This window comes from Magallana gigas, chromosome 3 (assembly GCF_963853765.1).
Source record: "Magallana gigas chromosome 3, xbMagGiga1.1, whole genome shotgun sequence".
Taxonomy (NCBI): domain Eukaryota; kingdom Metazoa; phylum Mollusca; class Bivalvia; order Ostreida; family Ostreidae; genus Magallana; species Magallana gigas.
The window spans coordinates 33,814,237-33,829,037 of NC_088855.1; the positions used below are offsets into that span (position 1 = coordinate 33,814,237).

The window sequence follows — 14,801 nt, forward strand, 5'->3', positions numbered from 1 at the left end:
TGAGCTTTCAGTTCAGGTGAGCTAAAATGGTAACAATTGGCCATGTAGTTTTCAAGAAGTTAAAAATGTACAATTGGTAAGAGACAACGCTTGTCATACGATGACGGACGAATACTAGTTGCAAGTGAGTGACTTAGGTGACCTAAAATGTATACAATAAAATAAAAATATATTTACACAATCTTTAACAAAGTAAACACAGATCTGAGCGCTGAATTCATAATTTATATCAGGATTTCAAATTATGTTAAGCTGACGAAATATCATACAGTATTTAATTTGTTTCAAGACATGGTATAGGACGAATATCGGTCAAATTATTAAAGTATAGTCGTCAAAATACTAATCAAAGCTTAATTTACTTCGGTTCTTTTTCATGATATCCACACATGTACGTTGTTTTGGGGGGAGATAATACCAACAAGTTTTTGCGAAATCTTTCAAACCTTCAACACATACGAGTAATTGATACGTAGATCTGATAAAAAATAAATATAAAAATATGATTTCAGAATTACAACGATCAATTGAAACTTATGATTCATGTCCATAAAGTGCAGATTTACTTTGATCACTCCAGACATTAACATACAACATTAGTTTTGAATATGATTTTGTGTTAGCGAAGTGTCGTCTATTTTTCTCACATGATTCTCCTTCAAGTCTCTTGATCTTCGTCCCCAGAATTATCGTATCATTAAGAATAAACCCTTTAAAAGCTTATGATCAAGTGCCTTGCAGCTTATAAATTCACTTATCCTTTTTTGCACCCTTCTCTTATTTATAAAAAAACTGACCGAGGTTGAGCACATATGAACTTCTGGAAACAAACCCACTTCAACTTAGTGGCTAAATACAGGAGGCCACTCGAAGAAATTTTTAAAAATCTGCTGGAAAGTTACCATATCGAAATGCTTGAATGGTAGTGTAGTGTTTTGTAGCTTTTGTTTTGACTTTTCATATCTTGTACATTTTCAATTGGAAGGACCCCATTTCTTTAAGATAACACGTAAACAAAAAGCAACCTTGTGGTGTAGTACCGTATTGGGTAAGTTTCAATAGATTATCTTATTTTTTGGAAACGTAGACGTTTATATAGGATTCAATTTATCCTAAATAAAAAGCTAACAATGCTTGTTTTATTTCATTGACTTTGTCTGATTTCTTGTAGTAAATTTGTCTTAAACAAACTTAAGAGATAACGTGGAACATACTTGACGAATAAAACAGTTATGAATAGACTGTTTAGAATTGTAAGTTGCATTTATTGGTTCGAATTCCTAACCGGTCAAATGCTGTTTGATAATTTTGGAGCTCGACAGGAACAAAACGACTTAAACTTGGACTTCACCAAAAGTGTACTTCAGCAATTATCTGAAGGTATTGAAAAAAAGTTGATGGATAAACTTGATGAAGTGGAAAACGTAATGGAAGCAAAATTTAGTCAGTTGATAGAGACTACAATAAGGAAAACTGTTGAAAAGGAAATGGTCATCGCCAGAAACGTAAGTTCACATTTTTTAGTCAAAAAGGAGGGAAACATTGATCTCACAAATACAACACGTAGCGCAGTGGACATTTTAAAAAGCGTGGAAACGAAGCTAAACAGTCTTACCGAAAAGTTTAAAAATTTGATCGACCGACAAGAATTTGCAGATTTGCTTAATAGAAGCATTTCTACAATTAAGACGGAACAGCAAATCTTAAGACAGGACATGCTATCTTTTACAACCTATTTAGATGGAAAAGCGGAAACTCTTTTAAATAACAGTGATATGAATAGGTTAAATATGAAAGAAGCAATTGATGGACTCTCCAGTCTGATACAGGTACAAACTGAAGTAGAGAAAACAAATGAAACGGGCAACAGAGGAACTACGAAAGACCTTCAAATATTTCAGGAAATGTTACAAAACAATTTATCCGCCATAGTTTCTGCGTTTGAGTCTCTTTTCAATATGACGAACCAGACGGGGTCTGTTTGTACAAAAACAATGGCAGGTGAATTTGGCGATAAAGAATTTAATCTTGAAAAAATATTTATTGATGGATTGAACAATTTTACCATTATTTTAGAAAAGACACTGATGGAAAGAGAAAGTCTTCTAAGAGAGGTAGGGAATATATCGGTACAGCTTTCTCCAAAAGATGAAGTACTTGTTGTTGGATTAAATAGGTCTTCTATTGAAATGCTACATCAGATTCTTTTAGCGATGCGGAATCCTCATCATTTGAAAGTAACAACTACCTATAAAAATGATTCAAATACCATAACAGGTATGTATATTTTTATCAATCAAGACGATACATATTTTTGAGAAATCAAAAGGTATAAGAATAGTGGGATTGACATGAGTATATGTACACTGAAAAGTTATTTACAGGCTCTGATTGTGCTGATATTTTGAAGAAATATCCTAAGACCAGAGGGGAGGATGGCGTTTACAATATAACGGTTTTATTAAATAAAACAAAATCCGTATATTGCGATATGACCACCGACAACGGAGGATGGACGGTAATATATGCCTAATTCTAATATAACATTTTTAGAATTAGTTTAATATGCTCTAGTCTCTAATCATATATAAAGACAACATAAATATTTTCCACCCGTCATTATAGTCATACTATACCTAACTTTTATTCGTTTTTTCATTTAAAAAACATTTTCTGTCTGAATGATTACTTTCAAGCGAAAAGAAATAAAGGAGAAGAGCGTGCAATGCCTGTCGAATCCCCCGGACCTACATGTAGGATATTCAAACGACCTATATGTGCATCTTATATAAAGAAATCTTACGTTGAAACGTGTGCGTCTGAAGGGGTGTTAAATATTTCCAAAATAATTCTATTTTATTAAAAAAAATGTTTTATCTAAAAGGAAGTTAAAGCGCAGAAATTGAGAAGAAAACGCCCACGATGATTCGAGCAGCCTTTCAGCTGAGAAGAATTATCTACAACCCACTGCCTATCAATGGTACATAACTTCTGTGAATAACTTTAATAGTTTGACAAACTCCAAATTAAAGGTTTTTGCGAAAACCACGAATTTTGACCCATACTGGGTGGAGTCTAGTCTCATTCATCCTAAAACGCTGCAATTTAGCCCAGTAAATGGTCAAGATTCAGGCATAGAAGGTCGTGTTGTTTAATTTGGAAACCAATACCTCTTGTGTGTACATAATAAAATCTCGTTATTGACATGCATCTCGAAATTTTTAAAATAAGCAATGTATACAAACCAAAGATAAATATTTTAACAACTTGAAAAAATTGTTATTGCTCCGAATGGGGGATATATAGCGCATTGTACGCCCTTGTCCTTTAATCTTTTTTTTTTTAAGTCCGATCTATTAATTTCTTTTAGTCTAAGTGTTGAATTACATTTCTTTTAGTAATACAAGAATATATCTACATAAATGTTATCATTATGACATTAATCATTGTTTTGAAATATCATCAAAGTTAAATTCTTTAGATTGTGCAATTATGTAAAATGAAACCAGACATCTGGTTAGGAAAATGAATATGAATTTTAATGCGTGTTCATATTTCCATTAATGTATTGAAGTTTACTATTCTATTTATGGAAAGCACATACAGAATATAACTGACGTTATTATTTTGAGTCTTATATGATGGTTGTTTAAATATGACATATATTGTTTATTTTGGTCGATTTAGTAGAACTTGCTGATATATATATATATATATATATATATATATATATATATATATATATATATATATATATATATATATATAAATTTATATATATATACAAGTGTATATATATATATATATATATATATATATATTTATATTATACAAATATTGACTGGGGTTGAGGGCAACATTGATTATATTAGCCCCCGAGGGACGAAATATTGCCTGACGCGAAGCGGAGGGCAATATTTTCGTCCCAAGGGGGCTAAATTTAATAAATGTTGCTCGTAAACACAGTCAACATTTGTTTTGTTATATGAAGAAACAAACCAAAATTTAAGAAAGCTAATTGGAAACAGATCGCCGTAATTTTTCTCAGCTCAACAAAGAATTCGCGAATTCAATTTTGTGCAAAGTTCATTTCCAAAATATCCTCAGCATCAAACGGTCACTGGTGATAGTCCGCCGACCGTAAGAATTAACATACAGATGTTCTACCTTATTTTACTTCACAGTAATTCGCAAATCCTAATATCCGTTATGATAGCAAACCGTTGCATTGCACGTCCATTGTTTACTTGCCTTGAATGACTGTCTATTATGACGTCACCTTGTTTTGGAATCGCGAAGGGTTATTTATGTCATCGCTTACGAATAAACAAATCAGAGGCGATTATTTGAAATAGTGGGAATGTTCTTTAGATATTAATCCTAGCCGGTCAATATCAAAAAAATATTGACCTGTCAATATTTTTCGGACGAGCTTATATTACAATTATTGACTATACGTCTATATATATATATATATATATATATATATATATATATATATATATATATATATATACATATTTATATACCCCTTTCGTATATTTTTGTGCCAATGTTTTCAATAACTATTATTTCTTTGTTGTCATTTTTGAAAAGTTATTCAGCGAAGAATCAATGGATCTGTGAATTTTTACCGCAACTGGAAAGAATACAAGAATGGATTTGGATATGCTGATCATGAGTATTGGATAGGTTATTTTATTATGTCCTAAATTTTAATGATCAGGAGATACATGTATACACAGATTGTCTTTATGCAGTTTCAATGTTATTTAAATCTATGCACTCTGGTAAGTTTGCATTGGACTCTAACTTTATCCTCAGACAAGGTATACATGTAATTTTGGTTATTTTGATGCAATACTTTATAGAAAAGTATATCAGATATATTTTACTTTGAAGTTATACTTCAAAAACTGCAAACATTGATTTACGTGCTTTTATTTGCATAAATCCATCTTTAAAAGTAATGTAACTACACCTCAAAACTTTTTCGAATTTATTTTTAAAAGTAAAGATGCATTACAATATACTGTCACTAAAACATACAAAATATATACAAATTGGAAACATTGTCATCAAATCCATTAATACACAGTTTTGGACAATATTAATTTAATTAAATATTTAATTTTAATTAAAACATGTAGTATCAAATACAGGAAATGATATGCTGCATAGACTGACATCTCTGAAGCCCCAGGAACTGCGAGTAGACATGCAGAGATTCAATGCGGAAAAGGCCTTTGCAAAATATTCTAACTTTTCTGTTGGTGACGAGGAGAGTAAATATAAACTAAATGTGAAAGGCTACAATGGAACTGCAGGTATACAGTTAAATGTTTAACACTGACAATATTAAAAACTACAGTTGATTAAATTGGTTGATGATTATACGCATTATATGTATAACAACGTTATTTTCATTTATTTTGAAATCCAAACTCAGATCATGAATAGTGTCCGAGGACTTATTTTCACTAACAATTTGAAGTCTCAAATATTGTCAACAATTAAAATGTTTCTAAAAAAATTCAACTGAAACATTAACAGTTGAAATCAGTTTTTTTCTAATGTGAAAAACTTCAACGACATTTACTTGATAGATTTAAGAAATCATCTACGAAAAGAATTAACAAAATAAAAATATTAAAATAAAAAAAATAAAGAAAAAAGCATTTTGAAAGAACTGCTTAAACGACAACAGATTTTCTCTAACGGCAATTTTAAAGAAATGCCGTTTTAAGTGCTAAAGAGGTTTTAAGAAAACTCAAACAGATATTCTTAAGGATAAACATGATTTGAAAAAAAACCCACAAGACATTTAGAATTAATTTCTTCATTACTGTTAAGAAATCTTAACTAAACTCAATGTTGATCTTAGTTTGTCCTATTTAGCTTCATAGAAAATTTCAAATAAATTCCTAAAATCAGAAAATTTCAAATAAATTCCTAAAATCATAAAAAATATCGAGTTGGGCCAGAATGACTGACAGACAGACGGAAATACAGCAAATAAAAGTTCACCTGTACAGGACTAATAATGTGGAAACATTAAAATGAACAGTAAGACATAAAGAAGAAACAATGCAGAACATGAAAACGGAATTCCTAATACCGCAATTACCATGTTTGATTTTATTTCAGGGGATAGCCTTAATTACAGCAATGACATAAAATTTTCGACGCTGGACCAGGATAATGATAATGATAGTGGAAACTGTGCCACCTACTGGAAATCGGCAGGGTGGTTCAAAAGCTGCTTCAAAACTAACCCTAACGGTCAATACACAGGTTCTGAAATCAAAGGTCCTAAATATATTGTATGGCATGGTTTAAAGACATCATTCATTGCTCTGAAGAGCATACAGTTTATGATTCGTCCACGTGTCTTAAATTGATACTGGACATTGAAACAAGAGATTCATGTACATCACAAGAAAATGATGTGTAATATCTAACTCATGTCAACCTGAAAAACAAAACAAAACAAAAAGGCCACGTCTTACCCATTTAACAGTCTAGCTTTGATATATTTTAGCATGTTTCATTGTTTATTTGGTTTGTATCGGAAATTGTCTTGTTTTGAAATTTTCCTTTTTATTATTGTATTTCAATAAAATTGAAATTTATCTGATGACCCACTCATCAATCCAGGTATCTCAAGCTTTAGAGTAATGGAACAGCTCTCTTAAAGCCGCTGTGTTGGCAAACTTTCTTAGATTGTTAAAGGTTCCACGAATGTGGCCAGGTGGGGGACAGGGAATTCGAAGAACAACGATCTTCTTTATGAGTTTGTGTCAACCTTGCTGCTCCTCGAGGTAGTCTTCAGTCAAAGGCTCGCCATAAAAGATAAGTATATAACATAAACTTTAATTCAAATATGTAAAATGCACATTATACATTTGCTGTTTTTGCGTTCCGCTTGAAAAGACAATTGTTTCTGACGGGCGGATATAGTCAACAGACCCGCACAAAAAATTGTTTCCCTGCTGAGGATCAACAGCTTAACACCAGAGGTTAAAGCTATATCTCCAATAGTTGTGCGTTGTACTAGGACCAGCTGTCTGAAAAAAAACTTTTAAAAAAGTCAGTTTTGATTAAAATAGAAATTTGACATGTTCACAAATTTGATACACTAGATTTACCTTTGCAGCATATGAATACCCTTCCCTGCTGATATTTTTTTTTACATCTTCTCTTTGCTCTACTTATCTTTCTCTTGTATAGCACTTCATGATCCTCCAGAATCGTATCCGTTGTGTCATTTGGTACATGATTTTTCATGTCAGTATAGAAAGAAATATGACAGATTAATCTATAGTGAAATATAATGTTTGGATGATATTCATAATTAAAGTTTGAACTGATGTTTACTAGCATATAACTTTCACCAATGGACTTCCAAAAAAAGATTATTCAGAGATACTCAACAGAATGCACGTTCTAAAAGATAGAAAGAATAGTAGTAATAAATCATATTAAACCAAACCAGACAAGTACATCGAGGAATCCCTCAGAGTCATTCAATCTAGGCAAAGAAAAATCAGGATGATATCAAGATACGTCGATTTTGCTATTGTTCTAATGGATCTGAAATCTGTGCTGCTACTTCCAGATCATTATGATATTGGTAAAGATATGCTAGAGAGCATGGACAAAATTTGTAGAGACCTATTCGCATCCGATTTTGAATAATATAAACGGGTAAAATCATTTACATGTATCAGTACTTATGCTGATATTATTTATCATAATGGTCTTTCGCAACTAGCACAGACACATTAGTCTCATGCTTCAGATACCTGACAACACAAGGTAGATTCATTCTAATTTTCTTAGTTATCTTAATATCAAGTTATTGTAAGCCAATTGTCCAGCTGCTACTGGTCTAATTAAGAAAATAACTAAGTTTAATCCTGTTTTTTTTTTTATTCATTCTAGCGTGAATCGTTGAGATGTTAATAAACATTTCTGATCGGTTCTGTCCACCTGGTATGACTTTGAGTAGTTAAACTTCCGCCTCAAAGGACTTGTTAATAGACGTTTCCAGATTTCGCGATTCGTACTCTGTACGCTTATAAATAAGGGGTCGTATTAAAAGTAAAAAACCGAATTATTATCGTAATGCTTCTATGTACTTGTAAAAAACGCTATAAAATCTAGTAGGTTTTATTATGTTTAATCAAATATTCAACACGTTTTCTTCTCCAAGACAATGCAGCACAAATGTTCACCGTTTGTCTTATTTTGTACCTCGGATGTCTCCACAGAGTGCCAATAGCGCGGTACAATTTAATTTCTCTTATGACATGTTCTACAATAACTCTATGTTTATTAATTTTTGTGTTTGATTTTCTTGATTTATGCCTATAGCTGGTAAAAAAATTCAATATTTGAGCGTCGTTTTGGTTACCTAAAAATCCACTTCGTACGAAGCGGAGTGTGTTTGAATTATCTGATAACAATCGCGTGAATGCAGTGGTAATGTCTGTGTCCACTGTAATAAAGAGCCTGTGGCTCAGTTTGAGGCCTGTATATCTAATGAGATGTCCCACCAGTGACCCCCACGGCGTCGGGTAATCCTCCCAAATACCTCTCATGTTTCCCCACTCCAATGCCGACGACCATTGAATATTGCGCACATAAATGTTGTTGAAAATGGGTAGTAAAGAGTTAATACCATTAGCTGGAGAAACGTCAAAGAGCGGGGATAAGATGGAATAACATGGGTATGACCGAAGCCATTACTCTGTTTATTGGTGATAATATATGGCTGTAACGATTTAGAGTACATCTTTGACTAATGTCCTTTATAATCCCTAGCAGAGATTCAGGTGATTCTCCAGTGGCCTCAAAAAATTCATAAGGATGCCGAGCAAAGAGGCGAAACACATTCCTCCCTAACAATGGGTGTCCGGGGTCACCGAGCCGATGACGAATGCTGGAAAGTCCATCTTGGGGTTGCATTAACAAAATCACTAATAACTCACTAAGCAATTGCAGGAAATCGTCGTCACAAGGATGGGGTGTAGAAATAATAGCCAACAGCGCTAAATCAGCATTCATACCTAAAGAATACATATAATACTAAATAATTATTTTGAATGAAAGTTTTCAAAAATAGTGGAAGCACTTTATACAAAAACCTATATTCGCGCGATGACCAGGCTGGTTCTTGAAACTTTTTTGCGACTAACCTAGATTGCATATTATAATCTTTAAAGAATTAACTTTTGAGACTTTAAGACACCGTGGGATTTAACTGTCCCATATGAAAGAGGGGGACAGTTACAAAGGGAGAGAGTGATGGAAAGAGAGAAAGAGAGAGGAAGGGAGGGAGAGAGGGAAGAGAAGAGAGCAAATGGAGAGAGAGAAAGCCAGGGAGGGGAAGAGACTTAGAAGAGATAGGGGGAGATACAGACAGAAATAGAGGGGGGATAAAGATTTCTAGAGAGAGAGAGAGAGAGGGGTGGAAAAGAAGAGAGCGGGAAGAGTGTGAGTGAGGTAGTGAATGAAGGAAAGAGAGGGTAAGAAAAGAGAGGAAGAGAGAGAAAGATAGGGATGGAAAGAGACTGATAGGAGTGAGGGGGAAAGACGGACAGAGAGAGTGGGAGGAAATATATATCTCTAGAGAGAAGTGAAGAGATAGGGAGAGAGAAAGGGAGGGAGTAAAAGAGGGGAGGGAGAGAGAGAAGGAGGAGAAATAAAGAGCGCAAGTGGAGAACAAGAGGAGGAAGAGAGAAAGACAGGAAGGGAGTTAGACTGAAAGGAGGAGAGACATAGAGGGAGAGAGGAGGTAGAGGGAAAGATGGAGTGAGAGATGTGGAAAAGAGACACAGAGGGGGAGACGGAGAAAGATATATACTAGTGTATATATATATATATATATATATAGAGAGAGAGAGAGAGAGAGAGAGAGAGAGAGTAAACAAAGAGGGGGGCATTTAAATATCACGGTTCAATGACTTGCTTCTGTAGACAGCGGTTTTCTAAAAACGGTTTTCACGTGAAAAAAAAGACTACTTGCAGTTGGAAAGAGAATGGAGAAAGGTGATTATTTTCTTCACAATCTACATCCCATAACTTTTTTATTTGAAATATGTAAGAATACAAACCTTGCGTTATCTCAAAATCTACTTGTATGTGTAGTTATCTCGTTGTTTACTTGTATATGATCGTGTATCCTGGACTATGCGTATACGGCCATTCGAACACGTGGACAAGTGTTTGAAAAAAAAAGTGTTTACCAAAAAAACCTGAAATGATTCGAATTTGAATTTTGATTTTCATATTAAAGAGACTATAGTCTTGGATAAGCATTTAGTTTTGTTTCTATATATTTGTCATTAGAACGATGTTGTTTCAATACTACAGATATAAAATTAATAATTTTATTTATAAAAAGATAAATATACATGTATATGCAAGGATAAAGAGACTATAAGATCTTAGTTTCAAATTCCACACTTTAAATTTGCACAAGAAGACATATTCACACCCCTTCCCAAAACACTTTAATTTAGTATAGAAGCACATTTGCAATTTAAACATTCTGTTACCTAACATCATGTACACCAACAATTTTCTTTATTAAGGTTATTTTTTTAAAAAATCGTTTATCGACATATATATGGAGTTTACCTCCACATACACCCTGTAATGACAATTTTGAGGAAAAAACAATGAAAAAAAATATTGGATCCACGCCTGAAATTTTACGTAAAATTGATATATTTAATCTTTTGAACATTATTTTCCTTTACAGGCAAAACTTTAATCAGTAAAAGTAAAAAGGTCGTTACTATAGGATAAAATGAGACACTAATGCTTCTTCGGGCATACCAGAACCACCCTTGTCTGTGGTCCGAGATTGTAGAAGAACTAAGGATAACATAGAAAAATTGCCGAAAGAAGCAGAAAATATACAGGAACGGGTCATTAAAAAAACTGAGAGACAGGCTAGGGGGAAGCTACGAAAATTGATGGCTGCGAAAACAGCCGATAATGACGGTGATAGTTGGTATGTAAATTATACGGTAAGAAAAGTAAAAAAATTATTTTGTATCTGGCAAATGGCATCGAAAAAAATGAATAAAACGTAACAAATCATATTGATGAAGTATTTCAACCACAAATTTATTATGCAATATTTTACGTACCTTGTAGCATTGAAGTCGAAAGGGCTAAGAAGTTAGAGACGAGGCTTCAGGAAAAGGTGGAGGCGGCCGTGAGGGACACAGCACCTCCACAGGCAGAACCCGAGGAGCCCGAAGTGCAAACTCCTGGCCCCTCGCACGTTCCTGACAACAAAAAACGAGAAAGGAAGAGGGCAATGCAGCAGGATGATGATGAGGATGAAGAAGAGCCCCCCCTTCCCCCCCCCCCCCCCCAAAAAAAAGACACCAATAATAAGCTGATTAGATATAATCACCTTAAATACAATAAATTTATAACAAAAAAATGCCAAAAATTCTTAAGCAGTTAGTGGTCGATTCCGATTCCGATTCAAGTGAATAGACATTATACATGTCCATTTAAAGAAGATAAAGAACTCATAAGAATAAATTCTAATAAATCTTTATATTTTTTGGTTATTTCTTTATATCCAAAATATCAACTTAAACCAAAAGTAGAAATAACTATATCCAACTCTCTCTCTCTTCAAAGATGCACTGATCGATCGGTAAATTATTATGTAAATTATATTTTCGGAGTGTCAATGTCTTACAAGATTAGCAAATATGACTAAGGAGGCTCGGGGGTGGCTGCCATTTTTATACCAATTTGGTCTTCTATAAAATGGGAGTTCAATATGAATATACAATGTATACGAAAATGATATTAAAATTTCAAATTAAAATATATAGGTTTTTTTCTTTGCCCAAAAATGTTGACAGCTCTGAATATCAGCTAATTCTGATGGTTACTTAAAACTTTATTTGTAGATCCCCTAGCCTCCTTAAAGTGTTGCAATAATTTTAACAAATAATGCGCAATGGAAAGTTTTACAAACATTTTTGCTTGTTGAGTGCATTTTTCCACATCTATCGACATTTTACATTTATTTATTACAACTTAGACATCACATTTAATAAAAATCACAAAATTTTGACTAAACAAAAACAAACCTGCGTACATTTTGTTCACTATTATTTCTGAATTTAGTTTTGTTTACAAATTACAATCGATGCATAACATGCCGGTTGAATAAACACAAAGATTCGGGTGGGGTGGGGGTGGGGTGGGGGGTGGGGTGGAAGTAAACGGTTCCCTTCTGAGTCACATGTTAAATGTCTTTAAGACTTTATTTATATTCATTTTAAAACATCCAATATTTGAGTTGCATAAATATACGTCCAACTGACATATGTTGTGCTTAGTTAATAAATCAGATTGGTTTTAGGACAGACCCCCATAACTATTTAAGCCAATTGAATCATGCAAAGTCCAAACTTTTCAAACTTTCTATGGACCTTTAATTCTTTCAGGACGTTCATCGGCCATTGGAATTTTAAATGTAATACTTCATTTCCAGCAAAATCGTAATTTTCCGACGAAGCCACCTGAAGGATTTTTCAAGGTAGTAATTTTAAAGAAATCATTTATTGACAACTAAAAAGCTTCATCTTTTATCTTGTGCTTAGCCTCTCGAAATGCGCTTTTATTTGTTTTTTCCCCCACAATATCGCATTTCTATTCATACAGATAGTTTATCATGGCATTATCGAAGTTGTTTTGTATTTGGACATATTTTTTGTTTTTTATAAATCATATTTTTGATAAGATATTATTTCGGGTGACACGTCTGTCGGTGGAGACAATAGACAAAATTCAGTTAACAATATTGGGTAAGGTAAAATACCAGCCTACAAGTAACAAAATAAACTATTTAATTACATGCTATGCTTATAAAAATAATCATATATAATGAATTAATTTTTTTCCTGGAGGAAAAAAGTTTATACAGGTAAATTCGGTATCTCGAACATGGGGGACCCTCAAGATATCCGGGGGGTTGGAGATATCCGAAGTGGTTTCCTTATTCCAATTCCGTAAAGCCCTTATGTTTTTAAACATAGGTTAATTTTAACTATATGCTGGACAGAAATTTTCTTCTATTTATATATGAGTATTTAACATTGATGGAAAATGGTTTTGTTTGTGTTGCCTTTACTTATGAAATTATACTTATTAGTATCTGTGAAAGTAGCTGCAGGAAGCTCCCGGTCTGAAAAATTCGGATGGACGACCTGGGAGCTACAGGGCCACCCATTGAAAAAATTGTATATTTATTGCGCAGAAAAACTTGCGCTAGTTTTCGACTAATTTACCTTATTTATACGCAAATTCTGTGAAAACAATTAGTACCATTAAATTTTTCATGCAATTTACTCCTGATATCGTCTCTTCACTTGCCTCGGATAGTCTTTTAAACACCATCACCAGTCCCGTAAATTCATGTGGTGCACTTTGTTTACATGTAAAAATGGCGACTCTCGATCTCGATGCAAGTTCAACATACTTGATTTTCCGAGGTCGGTAGCGTGTTTCGGAGAAAGTCTGAGGCAAATAAAGAGGCGATATCAGTAGTAAATTGCATGAAGAATTTAATGGTACTAATTGTTTTCACAGAATTTGCGTATAAATAAGGTAATAATCAGTCCAAAACTAGCGCACGTTTTTCTGCGCAATAAATATACAATTTTTTCAATGGGTGGCCCTGTAGCTCCCATGTCGTCCATCGGAATTTTTCAGACCGGGAGCTACAGACCTGCAGCTACTGTGAAAGCAATTGAATTATAAACTATTAGGGTTTAATTCAAAGCTTGATCTTTTTCGTTTTCAGAGTTAAGATTTTTTCCTCCAATTTTTAGAATTAAAAAAAAGTTTTTAAACTTAATGTTAACTTTTAACAATAGGTTGATAACAACATTGAAAGACAGAGAATACTAGGCACAAAACATCGAAATATATTTCTGGTAATCTAGATAATTAAAATGATACATTGATTTCATTTAATATTTGGTTGTGATTACACGCAATTTTTAAATTTTTAACAAATGAAATCTGTAAAAATATATCATTGATGTCATTTCTAATTCAAAGTAAACAACTAAAATAAAACTTTTTTAATTGAGTGGCCGTCTTATGTTGCCTTAACACGTTTTAAGTAACTTTTAAAGGAATTCTTGTATATGAAAGTTCGTGATAGCAACCAATTTTGAAATGTTTTACGTTTATAAAAATATTCCTCACTTTAAATGTAGCTGAAACCAAATCACGTATTAAACAGTAAATCCCAATACAAAGCCTGAGTTGTAAGATCCTTTTGCGTGCGGGTTTAATAGGGTTAGTGTTCGGTTTCACTCACGTAGGTGGAGGTCACAATAAAATTTCGCTGGAGACCCCGAGCCATAGTTTTACAAAGAAAAGAAAATAAGACTGCATTGTATTTCCTCTTTGTGGGTGGACCGGGGTTTAATATAAAGGTCATATGAAACGATTTTTAACACTATGATTTTCTTTCATGAATATAAAGCTTGGTATAAACAAATGTTAAAATACATGATGTAAGATTTTTTGGCCTTTCCATTACTGAGAAATAACCGTGAAAACTGAGCACCTGAAAAAATTCTTGCCCGCTTATCGTTCTTGATTTTGTGGATTTATGACGTCACAAAGACCCACCAATGTAAACAATGCATTAAAACTAGTGTAATTCTACAATAGTATATCGATTAAATTTTAGTAATTTTTGCATATATGAACGTGTCTTTCTTTTCAAATGAGATCATTTG

The 14,801-nt window shown here is 33.2% G+C and overlaps 1 protein-coding gene across 9 annotated transcripts in view; it reads left to right on the top strand.

The window, feature by feature from the left end:
* The first annotated feature begins 795 nt into the window (after window positions 1–795).
* Window positions 796–14,801, top strand: part of LOC117692745 (fibrinogen-like protein A) — a 176,131-nt gene continuing 162,125 nt past the window's right edge. For 2 of the 9 annotated variants that reach the window (XR_010712067.1, XR_010712068.1), the window contains exons 1-3: window positions 796–1,048; window positions 1,172–2,277; window positions 2,385–2,980. Coding sequence is in view for 5 of the 9 variants with exons in the window: in XM_034481636.2 (XP_034337527.2) it covers window positions 1,233–2,277; window positions 2,385–2,518; window positions 4,596–4,692; window positions 5,163–5,327; window positions 6,148–6,401 (1,695 nt within the window). In the remaining 4 variants the exon portion in view is untranslated. Of the gene's footprint in view, window positions 1,049–1,171; window positions 2,278–2,384; window positions 2,981–4,595; window positions 4,693–5,162; window positions 5,328–6,147; window positions 6,605–14,801 lie in introns of those variants that run through there. The other 7 variants (XM_034481637.2, XM_034481639.2, XM_034481640.2 and 4 more) reach the window with 7 other exon arrangements.